Consider the following 23,946-nt stretch of genomic DNA (forward strand, 5'->3'; position numbering starts at 1 on the left):
AGTTTTAAGAGTTAGAAGCGATATCTTCACTTTCCATCGCCCACCCTTCTCTGCTAAGAGACCACTATTGTCCTTCCTCAAATTTCCTTCTCTGAACTCTTATGCATTAGGAAAGGGGGGAAGGGGGCATTAGCTCCATGGAGAGTAGAAGGCTGCCCCAGGAAGGGCTCCTGCTGCCGTGAAGTGGTGAGGTGGCTGCGGACCCCACACCATCACAGCATACCGTGTTGAGCTTTTCACTCCCATTCTATGTACAGGCAATTTTTTTGCAATCTCTTGGTTAACTCTCATCATACCCGCTTGAGATATCATTGCCCCATTTTACAGGCAAGGAAACTGAGACCTGTGGAACTCACAGAGAATACATATCATTATGGTTTGACGGGATGCTTTTCCACCTTGTAATCTTTTTCCTCTCCACTCGACCATGTAGTGAAGAAACTGTTATTAAATCACTGGTCTATGTTACAGCTGATGAGCAGTTAGCACTGTGATCTTTGGGAGCCATCCAGTATTTCACAAAAGGAGCTCCAGCTGCATCTGCCTGACTTTAAAGATGAAGCTGTTTTCCTCCCTCTCCCCACCCCGCCCTCGCCATAGTGCCTTGCCATGGCTTTCCCATCCTACAAGGTGAAGGTGGGCGTGGCTCTCTCAGGCCCCCAGACCCCTCCCACTCCCATCTGCTGGGCACCCAGATAACCTCAGCTAACCTGGGGCTGGCACTCAGCTAGAAGCCACTGAAACTTCTCCATCTGTTGTTTAGACCAGTGTTCTGATTGGCTGACATCCATGCTGTTGTTGTTATTGTTTAGTTGCTAAGTTATGTCTGACTCTTTGTGACCCCATGAACTGTAGCACGTCAGGCTTCCCTCTTCTTCACTATCTCCTGGAGTTTGCTCAAACTCATCCATTGTGTCAGTGATGCTATCTAACCATCTCATCCTCTGCTGCCCCCTTCTCCTTTTGCGCCATGGCCTTGAGGATAGGAACAGAGAAAAGGTTCCAGGAGTGGGAAATGGCAGGAGCAAGGCAGGGAGCATGACTGAGCTTACATATCTAGGGTCAGAACCCAGTGGCATCCTGTGAACAGTCAGAACTGTAGTAGACAGTCAGGGAATGGCCAGAGCAGGGTAGATGTGCTGCATGCCCTGAAGAATGGTATTTCCTCTGAAATATTCTTTGAGCCTTGGGCTTCCCTGGTGGCTCAGATGTTAAAGAATCTGCTTGCAATGCAGGAAACCCAGGTTTGATCCCTGGGTGGGGAAGATCCCCTAGAGGACATGGCTACCCAATCCAGTATTCTTGCTGGAGAATTCCATGGACAGAGAAGCCTTATGGGCTACAGTCCATGAGGTCACAAAGAGTCAGATATGACTGAATGACTAACACTTTCACTTTGTGATTTGCAAGGGAGCAGAGCTGAAAACAGATGAATAAACAGGAGAACATAGGGAGCTCCAGGGCTGAGCCCCTCTCTACACACTGTGCCCCCACTCCCAGGAGATTCTACTCCAGACCCTCAGCCCGCTCCCCAGCTTCACCTCAAGGCAGCAAGAGGCTCAGCGTGCAAGGATCTTGTAGCAGCAGTGACAGGTGAAGAGGTACAGTCCAAGTGCATCGAACCACCTGCCTCCTATTTGCACATTTGCAGGTACACAGATCCGGCCACCCCTAATAATGTCCCTGGTTTTACAGACACGTTAGCTCAGAGGTGAGAGCTGACTTCTACAGTCAGTACTCAGATGCACATGCAAATATGCACACTGATCTAGGCTCATTGCACAAGCTGCAGACTATTAACGCTGATAACCCAACCCTGAAGACCCCTGCCAGCCACTGTGAGGAGACTTGGCACCCACCCCTCTTTGCCAGCTCAGCCCCCGTGGCTAGAGTAGATGAGTCTATTCATCTTCGTTTCCCGCATCTCCAGCTCCATCAGCTGCTTGACTGCCCCTGGATGGGCCAAGCCTGGGGATTGGACTACAGTGAAGGTTTTCTTGAGGGAAGGCGCAGAAGAGAAAGCCAGTAAATACTTAATCTCTGACTGGCTCAAAGTGCTGATAACCAGTTAATAGGGAGAAATGTGCAGCTTGTAGTCTCCAGAAACTGAGTTTCTAGTTCATTTCCATCCATGTGGGGGGAGGGCATGGGGACTGCTGGAGGGTGGGAGATGTTGGTTTTAAAAAATGAAAACCCATTCCTCTTTCCTTTGTCCTGGTCAAAGAAAAGCAGAGTCTTACCATCTCCAAGGAGAGGGGACAGGAGCCCCAGCAGGCCTCAGGGTATATGCCAAGGCAGGCGGAAGTGAGAGACCAGCACTGTGGGCCAAGATGGACACAGCCTGAGGTGGAAACAGCTGGCTGTATCCAGGCACTGGCAAGCTTTGGAGTTCAGAGCTTGTCTCTACCAGTCATCACTTTGTAGATATTGCACACATGCTGCATGCATGTTCAGTTGTGTCCAACTCTTTGCGATCCTGGGGACTCTAGCCTGCCAGGCTCCTCTGTCCATAGGATTTTTCAGGCAAGAATACAAGAATACTGGAGTGGATTGCCGTTCCCTCCTCCAAGGAATCCTCCCGACCCATGGATTGAACCTGAGTCTCCTGTGTCTCCTGCATTGCAAGTGGATTCTTTACCACTGAGCCACCGGGGAAGCCCCTTTGTAGATCTTGGGCATCTTGAATAATCTCTCTGAACCTCAGAGTCTTCAGGACTTGGTAGGTGGGACAGCAGGATTTTTAACATCGAGGTCTACTCATCTTGCTTTGAGAAAAGGCCTCCTCTTTCTAGGTTGGTGGCACACCCTCTCTGGGTTTCAGTTTTATCATCTGGAAAATGTCTGTCATGAAATAATCACTCAGTAAAGGCTACCTATTTATTATGTATAAAATAATAAATTGTAGGGACTTCTCTGGTGGTCCAGTGGTTAAGAATTCACTTTCCAATGCAGGGGATGTGGGTTCGATCCCTGGTTAGGGAACATGCTGCGGGGCAGCTAAGCCTGTGCCCCACAATGAAGGTCAGCACAGCCTAAATAAATAAACTGTGTATCCTACAGGGAGAGCAGATTTAGGCCAAAAAAAAAAAAAGGAATGGTAGCTACTTAAACTCAGATCATGGCTACTCCAGGGATCACCTGCCTTTTGGAAGTGGGGACTACCACAGGACCCTGAAGTCTGTATGCTTGAATAATGGACACTACTTATGAAGGAATTGTTCCATTCACTTGACAGGTTGGTATGTACTGAGCTTCATACTGACCTCCTGGGCTCTGAACACTCTGATGAGGAGTCGTGACAGATCAGAATGTCAGCTTTATTGTAATAGGGAAGAACAAATCTGACTCCATATTAGATCTGTTTCTTTTGTTTAACTTTTGTATTCTATTGCTTTCAGTTAAGAATGTTGCCTATAGCCTGAAATATACAGGACAGGCCATTCTCAAGGCTCTCTTTAAGGGTATGACACTTTTCCATTTACACAGGGATAAAAAGTTGCAGAATAGGGAGAACAAGATGGTGGAGTAGTAGGTGGATGTGGAGTACATCTCTCTCCAGGGAAACATCAGGAATACACCTTCAGATGCAGAAGTGCATGCAGAACACCAGCTGAAAGCAGACAGGAGTACCTGACCAGTGGAAAAGAATATATAGAACCATGCAAAACTCAGTAGGATGAAGGAACGAGGGGGGAGAAACAGGAGTTTCAGTAGGACTGGACCTGCCCAAGGCGGGTAGGGGAACTGAAGAAGGGGTCCGATCCCCACATTGGGGCAATTGTCTGAGTCAAAGGAGAAACATTTAACGCTGAGAGTGAAATAACTGATCTACGGCAGCCTAAATGAAATGAGAATCAGTCCTTGCCACAGCCATACATACTCCGGACAGGAACAATGGTACCCTGGAAGGCACAGCAGCTGGGAGCTGGAGTTCAGGGATGGTGGAGCAATCCCAGGGCAAGCACTGCTATTGACTGCAGAGAGACAGATTGAGGGGATGTGAGGGAGGAGATCATGGTGGGAAGTGATGATGGAGGAAAGCCAGGCCACCATGGAAGCAAAGCGATACTGCTGAGTCATGCGTAGTGGGTGGAGCCATCACCATAGCCTCTCTCTCCCCACACACCAGCATCACCAGCTGAATAATAGGGAGACTGGCCCATCAAATGCCTGATGCACTGAACTACAGGATAGGACCTCACCCAGGGTGCTCCGTTTAGTGACTGATGTGCTGAACTACAGAGTAGGACCCCACCCAGAGTACCCCTTTAAGTGCCTGATGCACCGATCTACAGAGTGGGACCCCAGCCAAGGGGGCCCCTCTATGTGCCTGAATGGGCAGAGCTACTGAGAAAGACTGGCCAAAGAGGCCTTCTGATCGCCACCTACAAGAGGCTCAAAAAAAGACTCTAACAGGGCCATAACTCCTGCAGCAGAGGCAGACCTTGTCCCTCCACACTTGGTGCCACCAGGGTCTCCACAAGCCAAGAAGCTGTGCCACCTTCATGCTCAACTCTCACTGGGGCAGAGCTGCCACAGGCAAAAAAAAGCCTTGCAGCTATAAGCGCAGGGTCATCCAACTCTGCGACCCTGTAGACTATGGCCTGCCAGGCTTCTCTGTCAGGGAGGGGGATTCTCCAGGCAAGAATACTGGACCGTATTGGCCAATACTGGTTGTGATACCCTTCTAGAGCACTGTATTTCCTGCTGCCCTAGCTGCCAACTCCCCTGAGTACCTGGTGCTGCCAGAACCCCTGCAACCCAAGGAGCTGCACCAACTCCACACCTGGCCCTCACAGGGGCAAACCCAAGCCCTCCAGGGCAGACTCAGGAATAAATCCCAGTGGACGATCCACATGTAGAGATGGAAATAAAACCACAACTGAAACCCAGGGTCAGTGTGACTAAGAAAGAAGACCCAAAACCTTCCCACCAGCTGTACAAGCTGCAGATTAAATCAACATGATCAACTAGGCCAACTCTGTGTCTTTGAAATATATAAAAGGACATTAAGAGTGCCCACAAAAGAAAACACACTAGTTCTGATAGCTGTGGACATTGGAGGCAAGGACACACAGAAGTAGGACCAGACTAGAATCTGAGCTGCCCTCACAGCAGGTCCAGAGATCAGCACAGTGTTGGAGGGCATCCTAGGGAGGCGAGATGGACTGTGACTCCCAGCAAGGGAAAGGACTCTGACAGCAAGAAATCATTTTTCTTATGTTTTGACTTGTTCTGTAGATTCTTTTCGATTTTTTTCTTTCCTTTTTTAACCCTTCTGTTGTAGTTGTCCATTTTATTGGCACTACGAAATCCAATTAAGCTTTTGTGCTTATTTTTTTCTTTTTTTTCTCAGTCACATTTTTATTGTTGTTATAAACCTCTCCCTCTGTGTTGGGCTTTTGCAGTTCTGTGGAATTTTCCTTTTTTTTCCCCCTCTTTTTTTAATTTTAATTGCTAATTGTTTAAACCTATTATTATTTAACATACATTTATTCCTTTGTTTGTTTTTCCTACTGTTCTTTTACCCTTGCAGTTAATCTTTAACATGTATAAATCTTATCTACAGCTATTTAACTTTGCATATCTATTCTTTCTTCTTTTCTTCTTTGCTTTCCTCTCAACATATTTGCTACTTTTGTTTTCATTGCTTTATTCCCCACCTGGTGCTTTGCTTTAGTTTTGTTTTCCAGTTTGTGCTTAAGTTAGTTTTGTTATTAACTAATAAATAAAATTTTTGATTTCCTTTGTTAGACAGTTTTCACTTTGCTCATGGGTGTACATGTATATGTGTATATTCCATTATTTTAATTATTATTTGCCTGATTTGTAACCACCATTTGTCTGGGGTTCATCTTTGGTTTCTTGTTTTGGGGTATTTGTTTTACTGCCCCTTCATGCCATAACAAACCACTTGTGGAATCTTTGTTTCTGACCAGAGATCAAACTCTGAGCCTTTGGAGTGGTGGCACTGACTCCAAGACTGTAGACTATCAGAGAACTAACCATAGGGAATATCAAATAGTGAGAACTCACATAAAGGAAACCACTTGTTTGCAAGACCCAGCATCACCCAACCACCAGTAGCACCCTGTGCAGGAAGCCTCATTGAAACAACAAGCAAAACAAAAATACAAACCCAATCATCAGCAGACAGGAGTATCACCTCACTCAGCCTTGCCCATCAGAGGAAAAGCAAACAAACAAACAAAAACCCAGCATAAATCTCACCCTATACAAAGCTCACACAAACCACTGGACCAACCTTAGGAAGGCAGAAACCAAAAAGAAGAAAGAATTTAACCTTCTTCAAGGAAAGAATTCAACTTTCCTTGAAGCCTGTAAAAGGAGACCTCAAACACAATAACTTTTAAAAGAATGAAAAGGCAAGAAATATTGCACAAATGAAGGAACCAACTAGAAACACAAAAGTCCAAATAAATGAAGAGGAAATAAGAAAATTACCTGAAAAAGAATTCAGAATAAGGATAGTAAAGATAATCAAAAACCTTGAAAACAAAATGGGGAAAATGCAAGAATCAATTAACAAAGACCTAGAAGAATTAAAGAATAAACATACAGAGACAAACAACACAATTACTGAAATTAAAAATACTCTAGAAGGAATCAATAGCAGAATATCTGAAGCAGAAAAGTGAATCAGTGAGCTGGAAGCTAAAATGGTGGAAATAACTTCTGAAGAGCAGAATAAAGTAAAAAGAATGAAAAGAGCTGAGGACAGTCTCAGAGACCTCTGGGACCATATCAAATGCATCAACATTCGAATTACAGGGGTCCCAGAAGAAGAAGAGAAAAAGATATGGTATGAGAAAAATATTGAAGAGATTATAGTTGAAAATTTCCCCAACATGGAAAAGGAAATAGCCAGTCAAGTCCAAGAGGCACAAAGAGTCCCATACAGGATAAACCCAAGGAGAAACATGCCAAGACACATACTAATCAAACCAACAAAGACTAAACACAAAGAAAGAATATTAAAAGCAGCAAGGGAGAAGCAACAAGTAACATACAAGGGAAACCCCATATGCTCAACAGGTGATCTTTATTTCAGCAGAAACTCTGCAGGACAGAAGGGAATGGCAGGATATATTAAAGTACTGAAAGGGAAAAATCTACAACCAAGATTACTGTACCCAGCAAGGATCTCATTCATAACTGATGGAGAAATCAAATGCTTTTCAGACAAGCAAAACTTTAGAGAATTCAGTACTACCAAACCAGCTTTACAACAAATGCTAAACAGACTTATACAGTCAAGAAATACAACAGAAAACAAATCTACAAAATCAACTCCAAGCAATTAGAAAATGGCAATAGGAACATATATATCAATAATTACTTTAAATGTAAATGGATTAAATGCTCCAACCAAAAGACACAGACTGGCTGAATGGATACAAAAATAAGACCCATATATATGCTGTCTACAAGAAACCCACTTCAGACCTGAAGACACATATAGACTGAAAGTGAGAGAATGGAAAAATATATTCTATGCAAATGGGAAGCAAAAGAAAGCTGGAGTAGCAATCCTCATATCAGACAAAATAGACCTTAAAATAAAGAAGATTACAAGAGATAAGGAAGGATACTACATAATGATCAAGGGAATCAATCCAAGAGGAAGACAAAGCAATTGTAAATATCTATGCACCCAACATAGGAGCACCTCAATACATAAGACAAACACTAACAAACATAAAAGGAGAAATTGACAGTAACACAATAATAGTAGGAGACATTAACACCTCATTCACACCAATGGACAGATCATCAAAACAGAAAATTAATAAGGAAACACAAGTCTTAAATTATACTTTAGATGAGATGGATCTCATTGATATCTTCAGGACATTCCATCCAAATGCAGAAGAATACACCTTCTCAAGTGCACATGGAACATTCTCCAGGATAGATCATATCTTGGGTTACAAATCGAACCTCAGTAAATTTAAGAAAGTTGAAATTGTATCAAGCATTTTCTCTGACCACAACACTATGAGACTAGATATCAATTACAAGAAAAAAACTGTAATAAACACAAACACCTGGAGATTAAACAACACATTTCTAAATAACCAACCAGTTACTGAAGAAATCAAAAGGGAAATAAAAAATTTATAGAAACAAATGACAATGAAAACACGACAACTCAAAACTTATGGGATGCAGCAAAAGCAATTCTAAGAGGGAAGTTTATAGCAATCTTACCTCAAGAAACAAGAAAAAAATCAAATAGACTACTTAACTTTACACCTAAAGCAACTGGAAAAAGAAGAAGAAAAAAACTCCAAAATTAGTGGAAGGAAAGAAATCATAAAGATTCGAGCAGAAACAAATGAAAAAGAAATGAAAGAAATAATAGTAAAGATTAATAAAACTAAAAGCTGGTTCTTTGAGAAGATAAACAAAATTGACAAACCCTTAGCCAGACTAATCAAGAAAAAAAGAGAGAAGAATCAAATCAACAAAATTAGAAATGAAAAAGGAGAGGTTACAACAGACTATGCAGAAATACAAAGGATTATAAGAGACTATTATGAACAACTATATGGCAATAAAATAGATAACCTGGAAGAAATGGACAGATTCTTAGAAAAGTTCAATATTCCAAGACTGAACCAGGAAAAAATAGAAATTATGAACAACCCAATTACAAGCACTGAAATTGAAGCTGTGGTCAAAAATCTCCCAAAAAACAAAAGCCCAGGACCAGATGGCTTCACAGGAGAATTCTGTCAAACATTTAGACAAGAGCTAATGCCTATCCTTCTAAAACTCTTTAAAAAAAATTGCAGAGGAAGGAACACTTCCAAACTCATTCTACGAGGCCACCATCACCTTGATACCAAACCCAGACAAAGACAACACAAAAAAAGAAAACTACAGGCCAATATCACTCATGAACATAGATGCAAAAATCCTCAACAAAATTTTAGCAAACAGAATTCAGCAACACCATGGTCAAGTTGTGTTTATTCCAGGGATGCAAGGATTCTTCAATATATGGAAATCAATCAATGTGATACACCATATTAACAAGTTGAAAAATAAAAACCATATGATCATCTCAATAGATGCAGAAAAAGCCTTTGACAAAATTCAGCACATATTTATGATTAAAACTCTTCAAAAAATGAGCATAGAAGGAACCTACCTCAACATAGTAAAGGCCATATATGATAAGCTTACAACAAACATTATTCTCAATGGTGAAAAACTGAAAGCATTCCCCCTAAGATCAGGAACAAGACAAGGGTGTCCAGTTCCACCACTATTATTCAACATAGTTCTGGAAGTCCTAGCTACTGCAATCAGAGGAGAAAAAGAAATGAAAGGAATCCAGATTGGAAAAGAAGAAGTAAAGCCCTCACTGCTTGCAGATGACATGATACTGTACATAGAAAACCCTAAAGATAGTATCAGAAAATTACTAGAGCTAATCAGTGAATTTAGCAAAGTTGCAGAATACAAAATCAATACACAGAAATCACTTGCATTTCTATATACTAACAATGAAAAATAAGAAAGAGAAATTAAGGAATCAACCCCATTTACCATTGCAACAAAAAGAATTAAATATCTAGGAATAAACTTACCTAAGGATATGAAAAACTGTACACAAAAGTTATAAGACACTAATGAAAGAAATCAAAGATGACATAAATAGATGGAGAGATATTCCATGTTCCTGGGTAGGAAGAATTGATATTGTGAAAATGACTATACTACCAAATGCAAGCTACAGATTCAATGTCATTCCTATCAAATTACCAATGGCATCTTTCACAGAACTAGAACAAAAAATCTTCACAATTCATATGGAAACACAAAAGACTCCAAATAGCCAAAGCAGTCTTGAGAAAGAAGAATGGAGCTGGAGGAATCAAACTTCCTGAGTTCAGGTTATACGACAAAGCTGCAGTCATCAAGACAGTATGGTACTGGCACAAAAACAGAAATATAGACCAATGGAACAAGGTAGAAAGCCCAGAAATAAGCCCATGCACCTATGGGTACCTTATTTTTGACAAAGGAGTATATACAATGGGGCAAAAACAGCCTCTTCAATAAATGGTGCTGGGAAAACTGGACAGCTACATGTAAAAGAGTGAAATTAGAACACTTCCTAACACCATACACAAAGATAAACTCAAAGTGGATTAAAGCCTAAATGTAAAACCAGAAACTATAAAACTCTTAGAGGAAAACATAGGCAGAACACTCAATGATATAAATCAAAGCAAGGTCCTCTATGACCCACCTCCTAGAGTAACAGAAAAAAAACAAAAGTAAACAAGTGGGACCTGATTAAACTTAAAAGATTTTGCACAGCAAGGGAAACTATAAGCAAAGTAAGAAGGCAACTTTCAGAATGGGAGAAAATAATAGCAAATGAAAAAACTGACAAGGATTGATTTCCAAAACATACAAGCAGCTCATACAACTCAATGCCAGAAAAACAAACAACCCAACCAAAAAGTGGGGAAAAGACCTAAACAGACATTTCTCCAAAGAAGACATACAGATGGCTAACAAACACATGAAAAGATGCTCAACATCGGTCATTATTAGAGAAATGCAAATCAAAACTACAATGTGATATCACCTCACAGCGGTCAGAATGGCTGTCATCAAAAAGTCTACAAACAGTAAATGCTGGAGAGGGTGTGGAGAAAAGGGAGCACACTTGCACTGTTGGTGGGAATGTAATTTGATACAGCCACTATGGAGGACGGTGTGGCTGCTGCTGCTGCTGCTGCTGTCACTTGTCGTGTCCGACTCTGTGCAACCCCATAGACGGCAGCCCACAAGGCGCCCCCGTCCCTGGGATTCTCCAGGCAAGAACACTGGAGTGGGTTGCCGTTTCCTTCTCCAATGCATGAAAGGGAAAAGTGAAAGTGAAGTTGTTCAGTCGTGTCTGACTCTTAGCGACCCAATGGACTGTAGCCTACCAGGGTCCTCCGTCCATGGGATTTTCCAGGCACGAGTACTGGAGTGGGGTGCCATTGCCTTCTCCAGACAGTATGGAGATTCCTTAAAAAAAACTAGGAATAAAACCATCATATGACCAGCAATCCCACTCCTAGGCATATACCCTGAGGAAACCAAAATTGAAAGAGACACATATATCACATTGTTCATTGCAGCACAATTTACAATAGCTAGAACATGGAAGCAACCTAGATGTCCGTTGACAGATGAATGTATAAAGAAGTAGTGGTACATATACATGATGGAATATTACTCAGCCATAACAAGGAACACATTTGAGTCAGTTCTAATGAGGTGGATGAACCTAGAACCTATTATACAGAGTGAAGTGAGTCAGAAAGAGAAAGATAAATACCATATTCTAACACATCCATATGGAATCTAGAAAAATGGTACTGAAGAATTTATTTACAGGGAAACAGTTAAGAAATAGACATAGAGAATAGACTTATGGACATGGGGAGCAGGGAGGAGAGGGTGAGATGTATGGAAAGAGTAACATGGAAACTTACATTACCATATGTAAAATAGATAGCCAAAGGGAATTTGCTGTATGGCTCAGGAAACTCAAACAGGGGCTCTGTATCAACCTAGAGGGGTGGGATGGGGAAGGAAATGGGAGAGAGTTTCAAAAGGGAGAGGATATATGTATACCTATGGCTGATTCATGTTGAGGTTTGACAGAAAACAGCAAAATTCTGTAAAGCAATGACCCTTCAATAAACAATAAATTAACTAAAAAAAAAAAAAAAAAAAAAAATGAAAGTGGGGCTTCCCTGTTGGCTCAGTGGTAAAGAATCTGCCTGACAATGCAAGGACACAAGTTCTATCCATGACCCAATAAGATCCCAGATGTCTCAGAGCAACTAAGCCTGTGCATCACAATTATTGAACGGTAGAGCCCGGGAGCCAAAGCTACTGAAGCCTGCATGCCCTAGAACTCATGCTTGCCAACAAAAGAAGCCACTGCAATGAGAAGCCTGAATACCACAGCTGGAGAGTAGCCCCCCTTCACTGCCACTAGAGAAAAGTCCATGCAGCAATGAAGACCCAGTACAGCCAAAAATAAATAAATAAATAATTTTTAAAAAAAATGAAAGAGGGCCCCTCTTCTGAGAAAACTAGACTCAGAAGAGGAAGGTCAGTCACACAGGAGCAGGAATCAGGAATCTTTATCCTCATCTCACCAGCCAAGGAACAGACAGTCTATAAACAGAAAAAAATCAAGGGTGTGCTTTCAGTCCTGCTCCCTCCCAGGGAACATGAGAGCTGATAAACGGCTTCCGCTCTGAAAGCACAGCTACCCTGTGTTGGAGGTGTGGAGAGGGATATTTAGAGGAGTCGTGGCACTTGTCCAACGCTGATGCTGGCCAAGTCAGTGCTAAAACCCAGCTGCCTGGCCACAACACCCCACTCCTAGCCATGCTGCACTGCGCACCCTGGGTCATGGCCCTGGGTGAACAGGCTAGTCTGGGCTCCTTCAGCTGTCCCAGGTGCTGGTCCTACGGCCTGGGTCCCTCCACCCAGGTCCTCTGACGGTCCTGTCCCTTCGCTTGACTGCAACGCTTCTCCACACACACACACCACACTGTCCAGAGGTGACATTTCTAGACTGTCATGATTAACCGCCCAAATGAGTGGTAGAGACAGGAAGTGCTATAGGTTTTTAAAAATAGCCCAGAAAGCCCCAGGCACACATGGAAAGGGCAGAATGACACTCTGAATGTCTGGGAGAGGGAGATGGCTGAGCCAGGGTGACCCTCCCCCACCCCCTTGGTGCTGCAGGAGCACCAAGGCCACAGTGTGGAGCTCGAGGTCTCAAAGTGGTCTTCTGCCAACATTTGTCTGACAAGAGGTCCTTGGTGTAGTGTCTGTATGGGGTCTCCCTGGATGAGCAGACACTGAGGGGCCTGGGCACTGCCCGTGAAAGAAGACCCACTGACTTGACACAGGAGAACACGGAGAATGATGAAAGAGCAAGGGAGGGCAGAGTTTCCACTGGGTAATTAAAGCCAAGCCACAAGTGAGTAAAGAGATTAGCCTTTATTTCCATCCTCTCCCAGGGCCTGGGACTCTCAGGGCCATCGTGAAGCCCAGACAAGCTGAGCAGGATTCTCTGTGGGAGCTGTAGGTGTGCAGGAATCCAGGTGCCCAGAGTCAGGACCCTCAAGCTGAGAACAGGAGTCAAATGGGATACATCAAAGGGACTCAAAATCAAGGAGGTGAGTCTAAGACAGATATTAGAGACTGAGACTAAGGCTGGAGGTGGGAGAGTCGGGGAGGAAGAAGTAGAGAGCTGCAGGTGGTGTGAGCAAGGAGGAGAGATATTGTGAGGAAATTGCCAGGGGTGATCTCTGCTGTTTGTGTGGGCTGTCTCTGGCCTTGCAGCTTTGGGTGGCTTGTCATAAGCAAATCCATCAGACACATTTAGAAATTATTCCTAGGGGAGAGTAGGTTCTCCTCTGAGGATCCACAGTGCAAGCCATGGGCATTCTGGCAATACAACGACCATACCTCCCGACAGTGAGGTCAACCCCACTGACAGAGAGCCAGGGGCTGGCATTTTCCCTGGGGACACAAGCCAGCACGTGGTGCATCCATGAGCATCACTGGTTGCACTTGGATGCTTGCTGGCTCTCCATACTCTTTTTTTTTTTTTCTAAGATTTTTTTTTTTGATGTGGATCATTTTAAAAGTTTTTATTGAATTTTTTACAATATTGCTTCTGTTTTATGTTTTGGTTCTTTGGCCACAAGACACGTGGGGTCTTACCTCCCAACCAGGGATCGAACCTGCTCCCCCAGCACTGGAAGGCGAACTGTCAACCACTGGACTACCAGGAAGTCCATGGCTTTTCATACTTTTATCCTGTGTTTTCTGTGCTAAGTCACTTCAGTTATGTCTGACTCTTTGCGACCCCACAGACGGTGGCCTGCCAGGCTTCTCTGTCCATGAGATTCTCCAGGCAAGAATACCGGAGTGGGTTGCCATGCCCTCCTCCAGGGGATCTTTCCCACCCAGGGACTGAACCTCTGTCTCTTGTGTCTCCTGCATTGGTAGGTGGGTTCTTTACCACTAGCACCACCTGGGAAGCCCCAAGCAACCTTCACACTCTCCTGTTTCCAACTTTCCAGCCTTCCCCTTCCTTTTTTACATACAATGCACAGACTTTTGCATGTGCTGCTTTGCCTTTCCTGTGGGCAGATGGCCTCAGCAAGGGAGGGGCACGCGACATTTGATCATTTTCTTCCTCATTCCTGCCTCTCATAGCCTGGCATCATCACAGGTGAGGAATGTTCTCTGAACCCTGTGTAAACAGACTTCTCATTAAAGTGAAGGAGTTAGGTGATGAACACCAATACAAAGATTTTCATATTTTTTTTATTATAAATAGCCCAAATATTTGGTCCCATTTCCAGTTTAAATGAGTAAACCATAATATTGATGGTTCGCAACAGAGACAAGATGAATTGAGCTTCTCTACCAGCTAGCTGAACCACTTTTAATGGGGAATATATCGAAGCTATAAATTCCTGCCGACAGGATTGCCATGCACTAGCATAATATATCTTCTATTCAATCTTTTATACATTATGTTTTGTCCTGCATTCCAGTGGATATATTTATGGATCGTGAGTCTTTCTGTGAAGAAGCACCAAGTACCAACTCTTTGTTGTCTATGGCCTCTGGAGACAGCCATCACTTGTTCATGTTCTTTATAGGAGAGTTGCGGTGTGGCACCTTCACCCTCTTGGGTGAGTTTCCTCTCTGGGAATGAGGCTTTGTGGTCCCAAACCTTTCTGGGATTTTACTACCCAGTGGGAGGAAAAGGCAGCAGAGGAAATGAGTGGATGCTTATGCTAAACAGGAGAACCAGACCATTGTTCTCTCTCAGCATGGCAGTTGATAGCATCAGGTACATTTTTAAATCTAGCCACATATTTTATAGGATCAGGTACAGAAATTAGACCCTCTGTGGCCTGATCCCCTTTCATTGTTGTCGTGGTTTTTCTCCCATCAGGTAGTAGTTTCTACAAACTTCCTCAGTGAAAGTGCAAGTGTTAGTCACTCAGTCATGTCCAACACTTTCGAGCCCCATGGATTTTAGCCCACCAGGTTCCTCTGTCCATGGAATTCTCCAGGCAGGAATACTGGAGTGGGTTGCTATCCCCTTCACCCAACCCAGGGATCGAACCCCAGTCTCCTGTATTGCAGGCAGATTCTTTACAATCTGAGCCACCAAGGAACCCCCCCTTAACGCCCCCATCTCCAACGCATAAGCTGTATGGAGCCAAAGTGTAGCTTTGTTTTGGGAAAAAAGCAACCCAGCTTGAGCTAACATCTCTGAGGCGTCCCACCCCTCGGGTCTGTCTCTCGACTTTGCTGCTTCCTTCAAAACCTCAGTCATCTTCAGCATTATTGCTGGGGAGAACGGTACTTCCAGGGATGCGCTAATAAACATTTAATTACTTTAGTGTGTTTATTACCTTTGTTTTTAATGTAATTTATTTAATTGTAAGCTTATTTCATTTCATTTTTAGGAATAGCTCTGTTTAACAACAGTCTTCCTGGATTTCTGAAAATGGAACAATTTAGCTCTCAGGCACTGGCAGGAGGGAGGCGACTCTGGGACACCCGCAAGTCTCACAGAGTACGGTCTTGAAGATTAAGTCACGACTCATGTGCAACCAAAGCCTGACACAGAGGAATCTCTGCTTTCTGGATAGTTATCCACATTAATAAGAATAAGGAGAAGTGGGAGGGAGGAGGAAAAAGAAGTTGGTGAAAGTGAAAGTGTTAGTCGCTCAGTTGTGTCTAACTCTTTGCAATCCCACGGACTATAGCCTGCCAGGCTCCTCTGTCCATGGGATTTCCCAGGGAAGAGTACTGGAGTGGGTTGCCATTCCTATCTCCAGGGGATCCTCAGAGAGCTTCTTTACCAGCTGAGTCACCAGAAAAACCCAAAGAATTTGGCACTCGGAGGTAACTGGGACCATCTCCAGCAGGGAAGCGTCCATGGAAGAAGGCTAGTGACCCCTTACCCTTTGGTATCAGAACATCACAAGGTGGCTTCCTCATTCGGCTTCCAGGAACTGCTCTGGAAATTCCCTAGATGTCACATACAGCAAGGCCAAGGATGACTTGATGCAAAGAACTGACTCATTAGAAAAGACCCTGATGCTGGGAAAGATTGAAGGCAGGAGGAGGAGAAGGGGACGACAGAGGATCAGATGGTTGGATGGCCTCACCAGCTCAATGGACATGAGTTTGAGCAAGCTCTGGGAGTTGGTGATGGACAGGGAGGCCTAGTATGCTGTAGTCCATTGGGTCGCAAAGAGTCAGACACAACTGAGGACTGAACTGAACTGAACTGAAGGACCACATCCCAAAGCTGAATAGAAGTCATCTCTGCATTATTCCTCATTACCCAATTCACTGTTCTCGAGTTGAATGTGAGCAGATGTACACAACCAGCTTTCTTTTCACCAAGGTAGACCCTGAATGATTAAAGGACGATGACAAGGACAAAAGCAGGGAGCTTTTCTCCCTGGGTGAAGTGTAGCTAATATGAACACCTGCTTCACAGGATTGTCGTGAGGATGAATTGAACTAATCCATGTAAAGTGATTAGTCCAAGGAATGTTTGCCGTGGCACTTATTGTGCTTGTCAGACGCGAGGAAACCTAGTCTAATGGTGTAGGTGTTTGGCAACTGTTTAGAAACAGTGATTAAGTGTCTGACAAGCTTTTATCCTCTTTGTATTATGAACTTGAGAGATCCCAACCCCCCGCCTCAGCTTCCTCCTGCTTTTTTCTCACTGTGTTAATTAGTAGAAATAATTCCCAGGGGCTTCCCTGGTGGCTCAGTTGGTAAAGAATCTGCCTGCAATGTAGGAGACCTGAGTTTGATCCCTGCGTCAGGAAGACTCCCTGGAGAAGGAAATGGCAACACACTCCAGTACCTGGGAAATCCCATGGACAAAGGAGCCTGGCAGGCCCCCTGACTGTCCATGGGGTCGGAAGAGTCAGACACAACTTAGCGACTAAACCACCACCACCAAAAGTTCCCCAACCTAGAGATCCAAGGAGCCAGGAGTATCCACCGGGACATTCACAGAGTTTAACATGATCCACTACTGTCCACCCAACCCCAGCCTATCTTGTAAAACACCTTTGGAGATTGCTCTTCTGTTGATCCAAGATCAACTTTGAAAAAGACTTTCCAGTATACAAGACACAACTATGCCCAGTTATATATAGCCACCAATGAATTTTCTTTGTTTTTACTTTGCCTTTTACTAGCTGTGCCATGAGTCAATGCATTTTTCTGTTTATACAAAGTTTATTTGTATGATTTCATGTTTAACCTCAGACAAATGCTTCCTTATGTGTTGTTAAAAAAAATATGAGAGAAAGAGCACAGGATGTGTAGTTGTTCAAGCCCTGGGTCTAACAACAGCCCAGCAACGTGCTAAGCAGCTTAGGCCACAAAACACCAGTCTCAATATTCTTGACAGTGAACCAGAAGAGGTAATTCCTAATTCAGAGGGATGGTATGAGGGGGAATTTAAAATTCTTTGTAAAGTGAATCTGCACTCTACTTGGGTTAGTGGTTTCTGTGTTCAGTATAGTAAATGGGTGCCATGTGAAGCGTTTCACATCCATTATCTCATTGGAAGTTTACATTCTTAAATTAGGAGCAGGAAAATGGTGATTTTGAAGTGGTTGAGTGGAGTTGCTGGGCTGGGCTGAGAGCTTCTCACTGGACTGAAGCAGAAAGTACTTGGGAAAAGTAGGGTGAAGCCAGATGAAGAGTGTGGACTTCATAATACCAGCAAAGGAATATTTAGGATCTCTGAGCAGAGAACTATGCATAATTGAATTTGCTAAATCTTGTTGAGCTGACTTACTCTTCTGTCTCTATTGCCTCAAGCAGAGAGACCCCGTTCTTTGAGTTTAACATCCAGCCATGCCCTCTCCATCACAAAGATGTATCACAGATTTGAAAATGTATGTTCCTGATTCTCAAGAATTGACAACAAGACCCCCAAGTTGGCAATAAAAATGAACCAAAAAATGCCATGTTTTAAAGAGTTTCTAGCAATTGAAACCAGACCTTGGCTCTAGCCAGATCTGTTGTCAGGTGGTCCAGAAGGTCTGAGTTATCAGTTCAGTGAGGTGCAGTGAGTCAGGGAGAATGCTGGCAGGGATCTGCTCTGGTGCAGAGCACCCGTGCTTGAGCAAAACCCTGGGGGCTAACTCACTTATACTCAAGTCCCAGTTTTGCTGCTACACCAGCTCTATGACCTTGACCAATTTAATTAGCCTTTCTGTGCCTCATTTTCCTCATCTAAAATATTCCGGTAATAGTAGCTGCTTCATACAGTAATTATGAGGATTATATGTTCCTATGGACTGAGTGTCTGTGTTCCTCCAAAATTTATGCAATGAAGCCTAAGCCCCCAGTGCGATGGCATTTGGAGATGGGGTATTTGGGAGGTGATTTGGGTTAGATGAAGTAATGAGGATAGGGCCTCTTTGATGAGATCAGTGCTTGTAGGAAGAGGAATGGGCTTCCCAGATGTTGTTGGTGGTAAAGAACCTGCCTGTCAATGCAGAAGACATAAGAGACATAGGTTCGATACCTGGGTAGGGGAGATGCCCTGGAATAAGTCATGGTAACCCACTCCAGTATTCTTGCACGAAGAATCTCTTGGACAGAGGAGCCTGGCAGGCTGTAGTCCATGGGGTCACAAAGAGTTGGACACAACTAAGGTGACTTAGCATGCACACATGCACAGGAAGAGGAATAAAGTTCTCTCTCTTTCAGTGTGTACATACACTTTCTCATTTTTTCCACTGGTATGATTTATATTTTGTCTTAGATGGTTATTTCTGTTTTACTTAAGGTCATCTGTTAATTTTTTCAACTTGTAACATGTCATTAGGAAATTTTTCTATTTTTAGCTGTATTGACATATAATTGATATGCAAAATTGGATATATTTTATATACATCGCTTGATGAGTTTGGACATATACCTACACCCACGATACCATCACCATAACCAAGGCACTAAATTTATCCTTCACCTCCAAAACTTTCCTTGTGTTCTTCTGTGTAATTTTTGGTAAGAACAATTCACATGAGATCCATCTTCTCAACATATTTTAAAGTGTGTAATACCTATGGTATTAGCTACAGTGTTCCCTCATATATATGGTGGGCATACTATACCCACTATATTTCAGTATTTCATGAAGTATTTCAGTATTTCATGTCTTGTCATTCCCTAAGCATTTCCAAATCCCTCTGAACGTACCCAGACCATTCCACTATATGATGATCACCATTATTAACTAGACCCCTATCAATGGACATTCAAGTGATTCAAGTATTTTTCCTTAATACATGCAAAATACATTTAAAAAACATATGCAAATGTAGGCCAAAGTGCAAGTGCAAATGCAGAAACACATGCAGTTGCAGAATAAATTCCTAGAAGTGGAACTGAAGAATCAGAGGGTACACACAGGGAATTTTGGTAGAGAGTGTATGAAATAAGTTCCCACCTGTAATGATTAGGAATTCCCTTTACTCCAAACCTACCCAATATATGTGTCATCAAGCTTTCTGATCTTTTGTCAGTCCAATAGGCATCTTATAACTCTTTTGGTTTTCTCTCTTCATATGTAGGATTTGACATATTTTCATACCTAGGGATATTTGCATTTTCTTTTATGTGAACGCTTCATGTTCTTTTTTTTTTTTATTGGAATAAAACTGGTTTACAATGTTGTGTTAGTTTCTCCTGAACAATGAAGTAAATCAGCTATATGCATACATATAGCCTTTCCCTCTTGGACCTCCTTCCCCCTGCACCCCCCCATTCCCCCACCTCTAGGTCACCACAGAGCACTGCGCTGAGCTCCCTGTGCTAAACAGCAGCTTCTCTATAGCAGCTATACCAGCTATATATTTTACACATGGCAGTGTATGTATGTCAATGTGTCTAGTCTCCCAGTTTGTCCCTCTCCTTCCCTCACTGTGTCCACATGTCCGTTCTCTATGTCTGCGTCTCTATTTTGGAAATAGCTTTATCTGTACCATTTTTCTAGATTCCACATATATGTATTAATCCCACTACTGGGCATATACCCTGAGGAAACCAGAAGAGGACACACAGTGTTCATTGCAGCACTATTAACAATAGCCAGGTCATGGAAACAATCTAAATGTTCAGCGACAGATAAATGGTAAAGAAGATGCGGTACAATATTACTCAGCCACTAAAAGGAATGAAATGGGGTCGTTTGTAGAGATGTGGATGGACCTAGAGTCTGTCATACAGATTGAAGTAAATCAGAAAGAGAAAAAAAAAATATCATTTATGAATGCTTCATATTCTTTTCTCATGTTTGACTTGGACTATTAGGTGTTTTTTTTTCTTAAGGATGTTTGTGTGTGTGCGTAGTTGCTTAGTCGTGAAGGTCAGGGAAGCCTGGCATGCTGCAGTTCTTGGGGTCACAAAGAGTTTGACAGGATTGAGAGACTGAAACAACAATGCTTCCTCTCATCTCTTTACTAAACTCTTATCCACTAGACAGAAATCTGCCTCTGCTTAAAAATTTCCCCTGTGCTGGTTGCTCCTACCTCTGATACCAATGGGCTCTGCTTATTTCCCTTACACTTATCACAGCATACTAATGTTTTTATTTATACATTCGAGATAGATTACAGAAGTACTGGATTACAGAAGGATTGCCCCCAATATGTTCACATACTCCATGCACACCCACCTTGCTGCTACTGCTGCTGCTAAGTCGCTTCAGTCATGTCCGACTCTGTGCGACCCCATAGATGGCAGCCCACCAGGCTCCGCCGTCCTTGGGATTCTCCAGGCAAGAATACTGGAGTGGGTTGCCATTTCCTTCTCCAGTGCATGAAAGGGAAAAGTGAAAGTGAAGTCACTCAGTCATGTCCGACTGTTAGTGACCCCATGGACTGTAGCCTACCAGGCTCCTCCGTCCACGGGATTTTCCAGGCAAGAGTACTGGAGCGGGGTGCCATTGCCTTCTCCAGCACACCCACCTTAGTATGGTCCAAATTCTTCCTGACTCTGGGCTTGGACATGGAACATGATTCGGCAAATGTGTCAATCACAATGTTCTGTAAGCAGAGGTTTTAAAAAGTGCTTGCATATTGGAGTTTGCAGTGTCTCCTGTTCTTTAGGACACTGAGACGACCCTGTGAAGAGTCTATCACACTAGGGGTTGAGAAGTCTATGAGGATCAGCAACAAGCTGCCTGGCTGAGTTCCCTCCACCAGCCAGCCTGCCTGATACATGAGTGAGCTCATTCTCCATCATGCAGTCCCATCCAAACTCCCAGCTGACCACAAAGATCAGCCAAGTCAACCCAGAGCAGAAGAATCCCCTAGCCAATCCACAGAACTGTGAAAAATAACAAATGCTCATTGTTTGAAGCCATAAAGTTTTGGTGTAGTTTGCTACACAGTAAAAGTTAGCTGTCCTTCTTACTCAATTGTGACCACTTCGATTCCTTATTCACTGAATACAGGGCCTAGCACCATGCTGGACACATAAATTCTTCCTGATTAGTATTTTTAAGGTGAAAACCATGATGGAATCAAAAGGAGTGATTCCAACTTTAACCTTGTTGTTACTGTTCAGTTGCTAAATCGTGTCCAACTCTTTGCAACCTCATGGACTGCAACATACCAGGCTTCCCTGTCCTTCACTATCTCCCGGAGTTTACCCAAACTCATGTCCATTGATTCAGTAATGCTATCCAACCACTTCACTCACTGTTGCCCCCTTCTCTTCCTGCTCTCAATCTTTGCCAGCATCAGGGTCCTTTACAATGAGTGAGCTCTGTGTATCAGGTGGCCAGACTTTACTGTATGCTTGTGCTTAGTCGTTCAGTCATGTCCAACTCTTTGCAACTCCATGGACTGCAGCCTTCCAGGCTCCTCTGTCCATGGGATTCTCTAGGCAAGAATACTGGAATGGGTTCCCATGCCCTCCTCCAGGGCATCTTCCCCACTCAAGGATCAAACCCAGGTCTCTTGCACTACCAGCCAGGTTCTTCCCCTGTGAAAACACGTATCACATTTTCTGTGGCTGTTTTGTATAATTGTCTTCCCTATCAGACTTAAAACTCTGCGAAAGCAGAGGGATCTCTTCTGTGTTTACTCCCTGTTGCATCTGTTCAGCACGTAGCACAATAATGTGATAGACCCTTGGCAAATATTTGTAGAAGAAATGAACCAAGACCATTGGCATCTGCATTAATGTGACCTGGCAGGAGAGGTAGGATTAATCACCTCTCTCCACCAGATACAGCCTTCAGCCCCTGTGGTCCCCTTGGAATGACCAACAGGCATACATCCCCCAAACAGGAAATGTGAATGGAACAGAGAAGTGGTGATAACCTGGGGGAGGAGACACTCTTAGAATCAGACACAGGTGGTCATCTTCTCCTGAATCTAGGCATGTACTCTTATGCACAGTGCACAGTCCTTTCCAATGGGACTAATCTAGAAAATTCCCTGGTCAAATAGCTTAAGAGTCAAGAGACTGAAGACCCAGGCCCTGCTCTGCTGTGTGACCTATTTCGGCTGACCTGACTTCTCTAGGGGACAGGAGAATGCCGTGCCAGCCTAATACATCAGTTCAAGGGAACACAGCAAATAATATGAAACTGTTTTGTGAAAACAAAAGCCAAATAGACCCCCTTAAACTCCAAAGCAGCCTGTGTCATGTTTCAGAAGGTGTTTGGAAGTGGGTATTACATTTTCCCAGAGAAACCATATTGAAAATGATGGTTAGGTTCCCTGGCTCCCACTCAAAAACTCATTTACACCACAATGTAACTGAAATAACACAAACATGCAAAGAAAAAGGCAGGAAAAATACTGTTGCAGTACCAGTAATTAAAACAAAAACAATACTATGGAATAAGGAGTGGTGTTTCTGATTCATCTCAAATGCTAGTGCTTAACAAAAATGGATTTAATTAGAGAGGAGGGGGATGGGGATAAGGTTCTGTGGTGTTCCAGGGGCATCTTTCGGATTCAGGTGCTCCAACACTTGAGTTGGTGACGCTGTGTCCCCCCTACATGTTGAGTTGTGCCATTCTTAGCACTGTATCTGAGGTGTGTGCCTTTGCTGTGAGCTGGTCCATATTTTGGGTCACAAGTGGAAGCGAGGAAAGGAAAAAGAGATCATCTGGCTGAGTGCTGAAAGAGAAGCAAGAGGATGCAAGGATGGGATGCTAAGCCTGGGAGCAAAAAAGTGACATTTCTGAGACTTGATACACAATGTTCTAGGAAAGTCTGCCATGTTCCATGGTTCTTTTACGCAAAAAGCATGTCCTATTTTGCAAAGGAATGCACAGAGTCTGGCCTGGAAGGTGCCTTGTAGCTAGAGTTGGGTCTCAAGTTTGCTTGATTCTAAAGCCCATTTTCCTTGTTCTCTCTTCCTTGGTGGATAAGGAGGACAGAAGGAAAGGGGAGCACTGTTTCTAAGGAGATGTTGAGGAGGTGGAGGCCTCCTGCAAGGCACCAGGGCATCACCGTTCTAGAACACATGACTGTCAACAGAACAAGGCACTGAGGAAGCTTCAGGCTTGGGGTGGGAAAGAGAAACACACAGACCACCATCTCCGACAAACGAGGGCTTGAGAGTCAGGCTTGTGACTCCAGCCAGAGCCTGAACAAATAAACACAAGACACCATTTACCAGCAGATATGAGCCCACCCTAAAATCAATGACTCACAGTGAGATTAAATCCATAGAGAGACAAGGAAGAGCACAATCTCAGAGCCGAGCACAATCTCAGATCCAAGCACAAAACCCCAAAGGAGAGAGGTTAATAAATAAATAAAGCAAAATTAATAACAGACGAAG

The 23,946-nt window shown here is 43.4% G+C and overlaps 2 protein-coding genes across 4 annotated transcripts in view; one reads left to right on the forward strand and one right to left on the reverse strand.

Annotated features, from left to right (window-relative positions):
• Positions 1-23,946, reverse strand: part of LOC145538615 (dynein light chain roadblock-type 1-like) — a 518,123-nt gene that overhangs the window by 98,401 nt on the left and 395,776 nt on the right. The window lies entirely within an intron of this gene.
• LOC145538626 (uncharacterized) lies at positions 1,408-18,098 on the forward strand. 2 transcript variants are annotated; one of them, XM_081570963.1, is made up of 5 exons: positions 1,408-1,651; positions 13,080-13,238; positions 14,631-14,771; positions 15,558-15,667; positions 17,953-18,095. In XM_081570963.1, exons 2-5 carry the CDS (start codon positions 13,205-13,207, stop codon positions 17,968-17,970), a joined length of 303 nt encoding a protein of 100 aa, XP_081427089.1. In that variant the 5' UTR covers positions 1,408-1,651; positions 13,080-13,204; the 3' UTR covers positions 17,971-18,095. The 2 variants fall into 2 exon arrangements, with proteins under 2 accessions (XP_081427089.1, XP_081427094.1); XM_081570968.1 differs by having other exon boundaries at positions 1,411-1,601; positions 17,953-18,098.

The sequence above is a fragment of the Giraffa tippelskirchi genome, chromosome 1, assembly GCF_054371585.1.
Source record: "Giraffa tippelskirchi isolate mGirTip1 chromosome 1, T2T-mGirTip1v1.2.pri, whole genome shotgun sequence".
NCBI lineage: Eukaryota > Metazoa > Chordata > Mammalia > Artiodactyla > Giraffidae > Giraffa > Giraffa tippelskirchi.